We start from the raw sequence: 14,036 nt of genomic DNA, 5'->3' as shown, positions 1-14,036 counted from the left end.
CAGCTGTTCCCATTCCAGGAGCCATCAGCCCATCAAAAGCCTTTCTGATCAGCCAGAGGAGCCTGGGGGCACAAAGGCAGGTGGGAACCTGAATTAAGATTTCCGAGGAAGGGACACTTTGTTGGGCCTTTCCCAGGGCTGTCCCAGAGAACTCTCAGCCCATGTGGCCAGGCATGGAACCCACCCAGATGAGTTAACACCAGAGCACCTTGGGATTGGAAGGAGCTGCTACCTGGAGCATGGCACACCCGTGGGCTGGGATGGACTCTCTGTGGGCTGCTGAGGACCTGGGGAATCCCAGCCAACTGTACCTGTGTGTGTGATGGTCTGCACCACCAACTGGGCTGTGGGCTGAGGGCTCAAATGTCCGGGTGCATGCAACTGGTGAGACTGGGATGTAGGGGCAGCTGTTGGGCAGAGTTCCTGAGCCCAGCTGCTGGAGGGATGTGTACAGATGTGTGTATCTGCACATTCTCACTAGAGGACCCCTACACAGTTCAGCAAGAGGGGTAAGAAGGATGAGGCTCTTGGTGCTGTGGGGGTGCTCTCTCTGTTTGTGGCTGCAGCCCGCGTTGCCAGCTGTGTGTGCAACGTGGTTATAAAAGCACTCTGCATGTCCCTCCCGGGGGTGCTGCTCAGGCTCAATGCTGGTGGGACCCCAGACATGGAGGTGCCCCAGCCCCACCTCTCTTGGACTGTCAGACCTTGCACAATTTGTTGCATCAAAAGCAGAGTGGGCCTGGGAGAAGTGTACAAAGATGGGTGGTATTTAGTATCGTAATTTCTAATTTCCTTCCTTTTGTGGGTTGAATGGTAATGCGTGCCACAGGCATAAAACTACTGCAAATAAGCTTGTTGGTGTACTCATTTTGCAAAATTTGAAGCCTGATTATTGTTGAGATAGGGCGTGTGGTGAAGTGGGAAATTTGAGGAGCTACAGGGTGAAGAAAAAAAAAAAGCTGTATATAAACCCTTGTGTGTGTGTGTATTAACTATAGTCTAGCACTCACCTATAAAACATTCACCAATGCACAAAGTTTATGCATCAAAAGCTTGTGGAACAGTGAGTTTCAGATACAAATAGCAGTGATTAAAAAAGAAAACACCTCCAAGCCTGGACATAGACAAAATATATTTTAACTATACAAACATGGAATACCAATGTCCTTCAGAAAAGCAGTTCAAGCTTGGAATTAACTGCTTCCCGGTGAGAAGAATAAGAAGAGAAACCAAAAATATGCCCAAGGATTAAATACCTGTGTGTACAGAAATTCTTCTGTAAGTGACCTAGTTTTAAAGATCATTGGGAATTTAAATTCATTGCCTGTAGAGGCAGGGTGGCCAGGGAAATGCTGCTGTGATGAAGCCCATGCATCCATGGAAATAGTGCTGGACTTAATTTCCTCATTGACATGATTCCACTGAATTAAAAGAATTGATGTGTAGATGGACTATATCCCTATTTTCATGTTTGACCAAAAGAATCATAAAATGTTCATTTTAGCTTAACTCACAAACAGAAGGTGTTTTGCAACATCCTAATTGCCTAATTCCTAATTTTGTTACCTTTTCTGGGAGGTGAGGTTTTTACATTCTTTTTGTCAATGGAAGAAATATTTTTCCTTCTCCAAGCAGAAAAAAACCCACAAGCTATCATAAAATCAATCCTATTTTACTAGACTTATGGTTTTATTTTTTTATTAGTGATACATACAGACATCAGGAGAGAAAACTACTAGATCATTTTGTCTATTTGGAGACGAAGTGTTACCCCCTAAGGCTGTACAATTCAGTTTCAAGCAGCTGATTTATATTACTTTTGTATGTATTAGTTCTGTAGCCAAATCCTTTGATTGCCAGGATATCTTATTCAGGCTCCATTTCTCTTATGTGGATTTGATTTGATTTTTTATACTTTAAGGTATGATGAATGGATACCTTACAGAGTATGAAACATTTAGCATGCAGCAATGACTATGTTTACAAATGGCTTTATTCCTTTCTCCTTTCTATGGAGTTTATACTAACATTGCATGGCATATATTTGCAGTAATGTTTTTAGCTGTGAAACATAGCTCTGAACTCTGACCAAATGTATCTTCTGTACAATAGTGCTTTTGTAAAATGTATTGTTATTATTTTTTTTGGTAACTGGATCATTTTCTTACATCAAAGCCTGTCAGGCTCACAAGTATTTCAACAAATTTAATGATTTGTATACACAACTTGAAAGTTTTCTGTGCGAGGTAGAAAAGCAAATCTGAAACAGAACTCTGTGTCACTGATGAGAAAATATTCTGTCTTTGTTCTGTGTACGATCATTGGAGCGAGACGTTATTTGTAGTGGTTCTTCTCTTTTGCAACAGCCGGCAGGAGCGTTCACTGGGCTAATCTTTATCTTCGGTTTGCTCTTCAGAACGAATGCCTCTGATGTGAAGCCACTTTGCAGGAAATGTGACCTCATTCGGGCTCGGTGCCGCTGATTGCACAGGCTGTTTTCAAAAGGAAACAGAGACTTGCTAGACCTGCCTTTGCGAAGAGCCAGGGCTGAGCTCTCCCGGGAAGCTGCTCAAGGAACAGCCTCCACCAGCCGTGCCACGGGCTCTCGGGCTGATGAAGAGAAAATTTTTGCACGCATGTGTTAATTGTGAAATGGATTTTCCAGGTTTGAAGGATTTTAGACTTATTTATCTCTTAATATATTTGTCAGCTGAGGAATAGCTAAGCTTTGGATTCATTTTTGTGCTGTTCTTCAGGAACTTTTGTGGGTTTGTAGATGTTGCTACCATTACCTGCAGGGAGAAAAGACAAAACTGCTCTTCAAAAACAACGGATATGTGTGAACAAATAAAACTCTTTGTAGACACTTGTGTTTGGTAGATAAAATAGAATAAAACTGGTTGCCTGGGTTTCAGGTATTTTAAGAGTTAGCATTATATGTTGGTAGGTACTAATGTAAATATTTAGATTGTACACGGAAGGCATCATTGGCTTAGACACTAATTTGATTTTTTTGGAGGGAAAGACAGTTAAAACTGACTGGTTTGGACAATGACTTTTTGTTTATATTACAACATGAACTTTTGTGTGTTTTGAAATCCAAAGGGGGTTGTTGCCTTAAATTTTTATTTGGATTCTTGACATAAAATGTTGCCACATTCACCTCAGATTCGCTTTTAGTGAGATTTAATAGAGCTGTTGGCTTTTTCTCATGCCATAGTTTAGACATGCTGTGTTGATGGCTCATTTTGTGGATTTCAGATGCAATACCACTGCTCCATTGTACTGTGGTGGTTGAGAAGCTTTGTTTTGTCATGTCATTACTATAGCTTCTCACGCTATTAATAGCACAGAAATAGGACTGAATATTAAACAAAAGCAGAACACTGTGCAGCATTGTCTACAACATAATGTTTCCATGTTTTCTCCATCACTGATTAAATTATTTTCAAGAACTCTCTTCATTATGCATGAGCCAAAAATTTTCCTGATCACAATCAGCAAAAAATCTGTTGGACTGCCTGTTCTATGACTGTTCAGAGAAGCTTGATATTATCGTTACTTAAAATAGTTTAAAAGCAAGTTACAGCTGTTTATTAGCTCTTCTTGAAAAGAGGGAAATGCCTCTCCTCCCCAGTAGTACATCTGCATGTGTATATTGCTCACTTTCCTTTATAAATAGATGAATATACTCTATTTTATCTTAAATTTTATTTCTCTGGAGAGTGGCAAATAAACATCCTGCCGTGACATACCTTGCAAAGTTATGAGAGAATTCAAATGAGGAACAGAAGGACTGTGGTTTGTTCTGCCACTGTGATCAGTATGTGTCAACACTTTCTAGTGAAAACACTACCCCATAGGAAAGCTGCCACTCCTAAATGTTATTCTTGTTTAGATGTTGCTACTTTTTATTATCATAACTGAAAGAATTGCCTGCAATACAGCTGTGTGCAGTGGGTTTCAGTTGCTGGAAAGTTTCACTCTCAGATTATTAAAGAATTGTGATAGATATAACTGATCCTGACATATACTTCTATATATCCCTTTCAAACAAATTTGTCCTAGAATCAGTTACTTTTGCCTAAGTGAAAATACATTATAACTAATAATTTGATCAATATTGCTGATACTATCTTACACATCCTGATTTTCAAACAGGACAAAATAAAACATGCTTCAATTTATTTTTAAACTACTTTACAGATAATCTATATTCCCTGTTACCCTAGGGTGTATGAAACGGTCCTTTTCAAGATGTATGGAACATCATATGTTGCATCAACTGCAGGAGCAAATAAATTTGGATACATTTCTCAGAGTTTTAATAAAAATAAATACCTTGTGGAGGGGATCTTTTTTGACTGATAAGACTTAGGATTTTGCTGGTTTTAGTTTATATCCAAATCTACAAACTGCTTGTTGAGTCCTTCCTGTATTTTCTTCTACAGTTTTAATGCATTTCTTGGTTTTGAATATAAGATTTTTTTACACATTAAAGAATCATGATTTTGCCTAAAATAAGAGAAATTATTTCAGGGGGTAGTTGTATGTTAAAAATAGCTCTAATACATGCCAAACTATGAAATACACCACTGATCCTACTGTTTGTACAACTTGCTCTGTGGCATTCTGACTGATGCTTCTTGATCTCTCTGTACCTCCCACCAAAATCATTCCATTTTCTCCTCCTCAAGTTATTTTTGTGGCCAGTAGAGCACAATTCATTCATGGTAAAGTGATTTTTTTTTTCCAAAGGGTAGGAGAAGCAATATGTATGGGACCAGGGTAATGGGACTGATTTGTAAAAAACATCCCAAAGGTTTCACTTCTCTTTTTTCATCACCTTGCCTGGTCCCAAGGCTGAGTCAGCCTTCACACCCAGCCTTCACACCCAACTGAGCTCCCAAGGAGGTTAAACAAGATTACCAAAGTGGAAACCCTGACCTTCCTGTCTTTTCTTTGTCTCAGCTCATAACTGAACATAAACATATAAAATTCTTTTAGCCCTATCTCCTCCTAGAGGTTAAGGATGGGCATTTACTAACAGGGTTGTAAGTCTGAAGCTCTAAAGATTCAAGAGAGACAAGGTAATATAGGGAAAGATCATATCTTTTATCTTTTCATGTAATAATAGACATAAATTCTCCTTATGCATAACCCTTGCTCACATTTCGTAAGATTGATTCTGTCAGGTGAGGCACATCTAGCAGCACTTTGCACACTTCAGACACAGTAATCCAGACAAATCCTATTTCCTTAGTTGCCTGCCACAATATTACTGTCAAATATTTGTCACTGTAGCAACCCCTGTGCTCATTGTGCTATGTCTGCAATTTTCATCTGAAAAATATAAAGTAGTGGTAATGATGGCCTTTCCATTCTACTCTGTGTCTAGTGCCAGTTCAGGTTTTAGCTTTGGCACGAAGCATATTTCTGGTAAAACACCTTAAAATTACTGCAGTTATTGTATTTGTGTCCATAATTATTTCTCTCAAGTCTGTTATCTGGGCAGAGTATCTGTATCTGGGCAGAGTACAAGTATCTGATTTCTGTTGGCTCTGATTCTCTGTTGTTCTGGTTGAGATGAGTTTCCTATAAACACTAAGTCTTTCCCCAATGCCTTCATATGTTTTGTCTCCTCTAATTCTTCCCTTATTTTTAGCTTTTTTTAAAATTATCTTTCTGGTATGCACAAGCTACCTGTCAGTGAATATGATAACAATTCCTTCTTATTTCACCTTTGCCTCTGCAGGTTCAACACCATTTAATGAAGAGCATAGACACAGCATCTCAAGACATATTTTTCCAAGGTATTAAGGAAAGTTACACTTGTTTAATTTTATTTTTGTTTTGGCGTAGATTTTGTAAAAGTCCTTTTGGGCCACTGAGAAATGTAGTGCTGATAATAATTTAATTACTGCTCTAAATGGAAGTTCAGAAGTACTGCTGTGGAGGTTGGAAACACTGGCTTTGCAATTACAGGGTTTTGGAGTATCTCTCTTCCATCTGCTTTTCCCTACACTGAAATTATGATATCTCTCTGTGGCATGCCATATGGGGTAGTTAAACCTCTTAATGAAACACAGGTCAGACACTAAATCAGTCCAGTGTCTTCCTTTCTTTCCATGATGTCACTACATGGCAATTTGGAACTCATAGGTGTTAAAAGGAAAGGTATAACCATAAATTAAATTTTAGTCAAACTAAGTACAATGTCTACAACTTTTAGATCCTTTCACCTCTGTCACTATTCCCTTCTATTTTAAACACCAGAGAGTATATTTTTCTGTGCTTTTCTGTATTTAATCCCAAAGTCAGTTGTGTTTCAGTGCTGGATGGAGCTATCACAATGCGTGGGCTTTATCCCATGTTGTTCTAGCTGCATGGCATTCTAGGATTTGTGAGAATTAAAAGTCACGTATCTTTAAATCGTCACCAAGTATAGCTAGTTTATCAAAAAACAAGTAAATCCTGCCTGGCTCAGGGGCACCCAGATTCTGCTATGTAGAGGAACTCAGAGAAGCCAGGTACTGGAATGCCTCTGATGGCTCCAGGTCTGTGTAGATCTGGCAGGACTCCTTGGCCAAGAGCACTGCCACAGAAACACACCGAGCACTTCTGAGCTCAAGCTGGCTCCATGCTTCAGGAAATGCTCCCCTGGCATGTATCCCTCCTGTAATCTGAAGCTCTGGAATGTGTGATGCACACGTCAGCTGGCTGAAACCCCCTAGTACAGAGTAATATCATTACATCCACATATTTTAAATCTATGTCATTACCAGTCCCCGTCAGCTTGAAATGTAAATTCATTACTATTAAATCATGGGTTTACTCTGTCCAGACCTTCTCTAAATTAGAGGCTTTCACTTCTCCTTTTCAGTTGTGCTTGTGCCTTTTTGGATGACGATCCTGCCTATGAGTGCTCCACAAATCCTCTGGCAGGCTCCCTTCCTACATGCCGCCGCAGCCCTCGACTGCTTTCTAATGGTTATTATGTTTTGACAGAAGACAGTTTTCTGTCTGATGAAGAGGGCAACATAACACTGACACCATCCCACACAAGTGTTACATATAAAGAGAATTTAGTTCGGTAAGTGAACTATGTGAAGATTTTACTCCATGTTGGCGATTGCCTCCACATCTCTGGCCTTATCTAGAGGTGTATCTGGAGGTGTCTTTGCATCTGTCTACATTTTGCTTGGCATAAGACCGGCATTACTTCTGATTGGGAACATCTCAATTGCTTTAGAGAGTGTAGTGAATGAAATGGCCTGATTTTCAGTCACATCTTACTACCTAAAAACTCTTTAGTGCAGAGTTGTCGCTATAATTGAGTCCAATAAAGGAAAAGAAGAGAGCTACAGCTCATTTTGCCACTGGGGTGTTACTCTAATAAGGACTAAGAAAAATGTATATATATATATATATATATAAATATCTTTGTCTAAAACACACACACACACAAATAAATAAAAACATCTGATCCTGGAATTCTTACTCAAGGAGAAACATCTCATGATTCAGGAGAATGACAATTTAGAAAGGTATGTAAAATGTAGTTCAAAAAACCTGGAATTCAATGGATTTAGACTACCCCAAATAGGATACAGCAGTGAAAATCACAGGTAGCACTCACAGTACTATCAGAGAGGAGTAGCTGTGATATCACTTGGTACCACAGTACCCAGTATCACAACAGCATGATCAGCCCCACTGTTAATACGTTCCCTGACATATTGTGGTGTGCAGCAGCCATTCCTGGTGACGTGCCCAGGGTCAAGAACAGGGCTGGGAGCAGCACCCAGAACGTGGTTCTTTCACATAAGTCCTGCAAGCTTTAGAATTCTGTCCCTGCTCAACAAAGAATAATTAGCTCTGTTCCTTGGCAACATATCTTTTCTTCTTAGTGTATTCAGGCGAAGGAAGAAAATTCGTCGCTCTCTTGACAGCTTGTTCAATCTCAGTGCCTCTAGCTCATGGCTCAGCTCCACCATTCCCAGCAGGATGGATTTCTCCCATGTAGAGGAGCCTTGGCCTGATGGATGCAGTAAACTAGAAGCCAGTCACAGTGATATTGGTAAGCCTGGATTACATACCTGGTAATCAAGATACAACATTGCAGTCTGTGTTTAGTGTGAATTGGGTATCTCTTTCTGGAAGTTATGCAGGTGTTGTATGCCAAGGTGTGCAGGTAAAGCATAGAATGAAATACAGAATTCTAAGGGATAAACAGAGCTCCTGGCATTAAAACTGAGTATGAGTCTGCAAAGATCTCTGTGCCAAAAAGTCATTTTTTGACTGAAATTGAATGCAAAGTCATCACCAGGAATATTCATTCTGGTGTGATTAATTCCTGGCACTGTCTGCTTTCACCTCGCGCTTTCAATAGCTTTATCTGTTATGCTTTGTGCAGTTTTGTCTTTACTCTGCATATTTTCTCCTGCATACATTTGAACCCACCAATTCCCTAGCCATAACAATTTGCAACTTCTCCTGTGATTCAGTAATTAATTCCTAAATTCATTAATACAAAATCTCAGAGCTCTTCTTTTGTGCAATCTCAGTTATATGTGCATTTCTTGTAGGTGATTCAGACTTTTCTTCTGAATATAATAACCAAGTGTCACAAAGGCAAATTCCAGCATCCAATGGAGCATTTCTCACCAAAGATGGTGAGTTTCTTCATTTTGAGGAACCATTTTGTGCTTCAAAATCCTGTTCTTCATTTATGATAAATGCAAATGAAGAGAATTCGAGCAATGCAGGTTTGTTATATTCTTATTCTGGCATGCCTCATTTTTAGAATGAAGTGAAAATACATTAAAAATGGATCTGGCCCCTTGCAGAATAGAATTTATTTACTAAAACATATATTTTAAATGAATGATTAAAAGTAACAAAATCATAAAACTGGTATTTGATTACTACCCCCTGCTCACATCTTTCCCTCGCCCATTTTTCAAAAAAAAAAAAAGACGAGTAAAGAGGAAAATGGAGGAAAGGGCATAGGAGCAAAAACTGAAACAGGCAATTATGCAGAACGGTTTGTTTTCTGAGAGCATGGAGGGCACAGTGTTTCTGTAGTTGTGGGGGAAAAAGACTCCTGAGAGACACTCAAGAACATGAAAATTAGGTTTCTGCTTTGAATCACTCCAGGCAAGTTCTCTTTAAAAGCAACTGAAGAGACTGGTCTCAGAGGCTGAAGGTAGCCTTTGCAAACACCTCCTGTCATATATTTACTTTCATTAAAACCCATTATTTTCCTGATTTTTATTTTAGAATCCAGGACAGTGAAAAATGTAATTTCTCAGACGGTTGCACTGATCATGTGTTTAATCATTTCAGTATGTACAAGGTAATTTTTATTTCTTTTATTTTCTGTTTCTCACATGAGTGCTTGCTTCATTTCAGCTAGTGAATAAAACTTAAATAAAGGGTCACATTTTCAAAGTTATATGTATCTTACTGTGAAAATGTATTTTCACATGATAGTCAATGCAGGCAAATATCTGAGCTATATAGATAGGCACAAAAATAAGAAATATGTATGCAGATATGAAAGCTACTTTGCCAAGTGTGCTTTGACAGGGGTTTTGGCAGGCTGAGAAGAATCAGAATGGATCCATGTCTTTCTAAGTGGGTTTTTCTCTCAGTCTGAATGCTGAGGTCTTTCTTTCCAGGAGATTATCTTCAATAGTTTATGTAATTTAAAGTTTCAAATTACAGTTCACCTACCAGAGTTCAGAGGGTTCATCTGCAAGAGCCCTTCCTCCTCCTCCCACCCAGGCTTCACCTCTTTTAACCCAATATGCATCCCTTGGCTTTTTTTAACCTTTCTGGGTATTGTTATGTTCTCAGATATTTTCTGGGAGGACTGTCTGCCACTTTGTTGATGATGATTTTAGTTTGTAAGTATAGAATTTCTTTATTTCCAACATAATTTTTTTACTAAGTCACATCTGAGGACCAAATTCTGTCCTTGGATGTATATCCTTGTGTCTTAATGATCCTAATAAGAGCAGTGTATGGTCAAATGGGGACAAATGCTTCAATCCATTACAGCATTTTGCATTTTAATTTCACAGTTCTTTTGTCCCAAGATGCTGCTGTGTCATCTTTCTTCAGTCTTGATGCATTTTCCAAAACAACTAAGTTTTGGTAAGTGGTTCCAGTGTCACGTGATGTATAGAGGAATTTAGAAATTTTATATTAAGAAGAGGAAGGAGATTCCTCCTGTTGTTTTCATGTCAGAAGATAGAAGGGGGGATCTGAAGTTACTGATGGAGCATTTGGCTTTTCCAGTTACTGATTTGTATTCATAGAAACTTTCTGTTAATTCAAAAACCTGCCTTTTCATAATGTGCAATAAATGTTGTACCAGAAAAGGGAGGTAAACCTAATATGCCATAACATGGTGCAGACACAGTCCAAGCAGTGTAATTTAAGATTCCAGCAGTGCACTTTCAAGCCTTGCACTGAAGTCCATTCCCAGACCTAGCCTTTTTTTTTAACTTGAAAAAATAAAACCCAGCTAATTATGATGCTCACCACATCACCAACTTCCAGGGACTACAGAATTGATGTAATTTGGCCTCTCCAATGCACCATTACCTCACACATAGGCCTTCATGCTGAGAGCAAGTATGGATGTGCTGGATTTATGAATTACCATTCTTTCACCTTTTTTTGCACCACAAAATTGTAAATGTCTAGAATACAAAATGCTTCTAAGACCTAAAGGTTTGTGCTTATCTGAATTTTTATGGGCTGAAAGTGAAGCTCAAGAGAATCTTTTTTTGTTTCTGAAACTGTCAGGGTTCAGGAGATCAGTGTATGCCAAGGGCACCAAGATAATCTGGCAGACCTCAGCCTTTGAATTGTTTATGTTGGAAACATAAGGCAAGAAACAGCAAGGCACAACTTGGACAGCCCCAGTGCAATGACAGTCCTACTTTTTGACAGATCATGAATCAGTTTGTTGCTATGTCTCTAGTCCCTAAAACTCTGGTTTTACCAAAGCCACCAGGTCAGGACCAGTGTGTTGCAAGCACAAGTCCCAAAGTGCTGCTTTCCCTCTTCCTGAATAGCTTAGCCCTGAGTCATAACAAAGCTGTTCTTCACAAGAGAAAAACACACTCTGAGAGCTTTTCAGCAGCAGGTGTACAGAGAATGCCTCTTTTATGCTCATCACAAGTGAGAAGTTACCTGCTCAAACAAGTAGACCTGCAGTTTAGCTGAATTTGTCAAACAGGACCTACTGATAATATATAATAATTATAAGAAACTCTGATTTAAATCAAGACATACAAAAATATATTCTTCTTTTTTTTTCCCACAGAAAATAATAAAAAATAAAGAAGAATTGGTAAGTGCATGTTTAAGTTTAGAAAGAATTCCATATTCCATATGTTTAGGGATGAGTCCTATTATGGACTCCTATTAGGGTCCAAACATACCAGAAAAGTTCCATGGACTTTTCATAAAAAGAAGGTTTAGCTACAGGACTCTTGCCAGTTTTCACTGCAAATTACTCCACTTTGATGTCTACAATTCCTTTTTTATTGCATTTGGATTATATATTTTCTTTCTGTTGTCTGGCAGCAGTGTCTAAATAGTGTAAACTGTTAACAATTGCTGTGCTTCAGCCCAGAGAAAACATGTTTTTCAGTAACAGGCAAAACAAGTCTTCCTTTTCCCAAGTGTGAACTGAACAGCAGGTCCAGGTGCTGTGCTGCTCTGAGCTGGTTGCATTCCACTGAAGCAGTGAAGCAGCACCAACATGAATCAGTCCAGAATATCTGAAAAACACTTAGACATTCTTCTGTTCCCCATTCTTTTTCCTCATCCTCACACTCCAGTTTCTGTTTATCAAGCATTTCTAAGACTCGCTGCAGCTCAAACCCTTAAAAGAAGAGCGCTGATTTATTTGTACGTGGAGTTGGTCCTCCCAGTCCTGTTTCTGTTATTTCCTTTATGTCTTTACTTTGTACAGTTAAAAATGAAAAGAAGGAACCAAGTGGAGCTGTGCCCAGTTTGTGTTCCTTATAGTGTGGATAGAACAGCCTTCTTCATCAGTTTCCTGGTTGAGTGCAGTTCAGCTTCTGAGATCTAAAGGCATCTGCACAGCTGCAGACACAACCTGGAAAACCTTTCTTTCAGCTCTTAGAAGGAGGTGTTAACCCTGAGAACAAAGCATTTTAGAAAGGAGTACAGGCATTTGATCACTTTGCCTGTGTCTTACTCACAGCATGCCAAGCTGGGGGTGCCATGTATGGCACTTCTTAAAGTCAGTGGAACTGTTTATGTAAGGGCTGAAACACCAGAGCTTGAAAGCTCACTCTGGTTTTGAAAGCCACTGTCAATGTTAACCAAAGCAAGTGAAACAGGATGGAGTAGAGAACTTGGCATTTGTTACATGGCAGGACTAAACTAAACACAGATTAACACAGGTTACTCCAAGACAGGACCTTCTACAGTTCAAAACATGCTTGTCTCTTGCACTTCATAAAAAATTAAAAGCAGAGTTGTTACTTCTGTGCATTTTGAAATTAGTTCAATAACAGTTTTCATTCTTCCTCCTCCTCCAATTTATTTTCATCAGCTCTTCAGCATTGAACTCCTGGATACCTCCTTATGGCCATGGTTACACGTTCCTGTGGGAAAAAAAAAAAAAAAAAAAACAGATTTGATAGTATTCTTCCTCCAAAACACAATTAATTTTAGCTTTATTTTTTTTCTGGTCAAATAGGGCCTTAGTTCTTGGTGACTACCTGACAGAAATAAGACAAGGAAGTGCTATATCTGTAGTATCTTATCTTGATAATGAAAAGTGTTTTGTAATTCCTGTGAAATATTTTTTTTATAAAAATGATGTAATCCCATATTTTATATATTAATTTCTTGATACAACATACTATCAATGATAATGGATTTGAGTAATGGCTGAGTACATGTGATAACTGATATATAACTAAAACAGTCCTTATAATATTCATCCTCATATTTACTTATAGTTAATGCACTTGAATAATATTGTAAGTGTTAAATAATTCCTCTTCTTTATCTAAAGTACAGAAACAACTGAGAGTAAATATCACTATATAAAACATGTAAATATTTTGTTATCTATTTTATGCCTATCATAAAAGGTCCATTACTAGAATAACTTTTAAAACTAAAGGATTATAAAGATTTTTAGTGTTTAAATAATCTCTTGAAATAATAATCTGGAAATTTAAATCCCATTCTGAGAGAAAAGTCTAAGGCTGTAATTACCCTGCAGTCATCAAAGCAATTATGCTGAAAACTAGAAAAGAAGAGTTCACCGTAAACTCATTAGTTCACTGTAAACTATCAAAGAAAAAATCTGATTGAGATTGAAAACAAAAAGGTCTACAGTAAATTGCTATAATCTATCTATTAATAAATATGAACTGTAAATTAGAATTGTTCTGATCTGGAGTGAGGGAACTCCTGGGACAATTTCTCAATTGGAATTCAAGGGCTAAAAATAAAGTGCTCAGGATCTATTAAAATCTGCCTTCCCTGATATTCGTGAATGTTGAATTAACAAAGTTCTAGTCAGTTACCAGACTGGTTGGCTTTGGCAGTTCCCTTCTGTGTATTCCTATGGACATAAAGGCATGCCTCATCTTTTTTTCTCTGAAAAGAGACACAATCATATGTTTCTTCCTGTTGGATAAAAAACTGAAGCCAGGATTTTTCTGATAAAAACGGAAAAAAAAAATTTCCAATCTAAATGTGTAAATCCAGACTTTCAGAGGTAATGAGTATTTGCAGCTTCTGGTAACTACAGCATCAATCCTAGGACAACTGTGGAATATAATTCTCTCACCATAAAATCACTTATTGATTAGTGATTAACTGACACATATACTAACAGAGAAAAAAACTAGAATTTTATGGGGTTTTTGTCCCGAATGATTAAACATTTACTCCCCTTTAATATAGCACCTTATTTAGAGAAAAAGAATCAAATAGAGGTGCTGAGATGTAGATTTATACCCCCCTGT

General features: G+C 38.2%; 1 protein-coding gene across 1 annotated transcript; it reads left to right on the top strand.

Annotated features, from left to right (window-relative positions):
• The first annotated feature begins 2,202 nt into the window (after positions 1–2,202).
• Positions 2,203–10,165, top strand: TMEM71 (transmembrane protein 71). Its single transcript, XM_053985795.1, has 8 exons — positions 2,203–2,665; positions 5,756–5,813; positions 6,884–7,093; positions 7,911–8,080; positions 8,589–8,768; positions 9,283–9,358; positions 9,862–9,911; positions 10,089–10,165. Exons 1-8 carry the CDS (start codon positions 2,614–2,616, stop codon positions 10,163–10,165), a joined length of 873 nt encoding a protein of 290 aa, XP_053841770.1. The 5' UTR covers positions 2,203–2,613.
• The last annotated feature ends 3,871 nt before the right edge of the window (positions 10,166–14,036 follow it).

This window comes from Vidua macroura, chromosome 1, assembly GCF_024509145.1.
Source record: "Vidua macroura isolate BioBank_ID:100142 chromosome 1, ASM2450914v1, whole genome shotgun sequence".
In the NCBI taxonomy this organism is placed as follows: domain Eukaryota; kingdom Metazoa; phylum Chordata; class Aves; order Passeriformes; family Viduidae; genus Vidua; species Vidua macroura.
The sequence above is the reverse complement of the archived record's forward strand: the minus strand, read 5'-3'. Positions and strand labels throughout refer to the sequence as shown.

Coding starts and splice junctions, on each gene's coding strand:
- TMEM71 (XM_053985795.1), top strand. CDS start 2,614: ATGAAGAGAAAATTTTTGCACGCATGTGTTAATTGTGAAATGGATTTT. Junction 5,814..6,883: donor TCAAGACATATTTTTCCAAG/GTATTAAGGAAA, acceptor TCTCCTTTTCAG/TTGTGCTTGTGCCTTTTTGG. Junction 8,769..9,282: donor AGAGAATTCGAGCAATGCAG/GTTTGTTATATT, acceptor TTTTTATTTTAG/AATCCAGGACAGTGAAAAAT.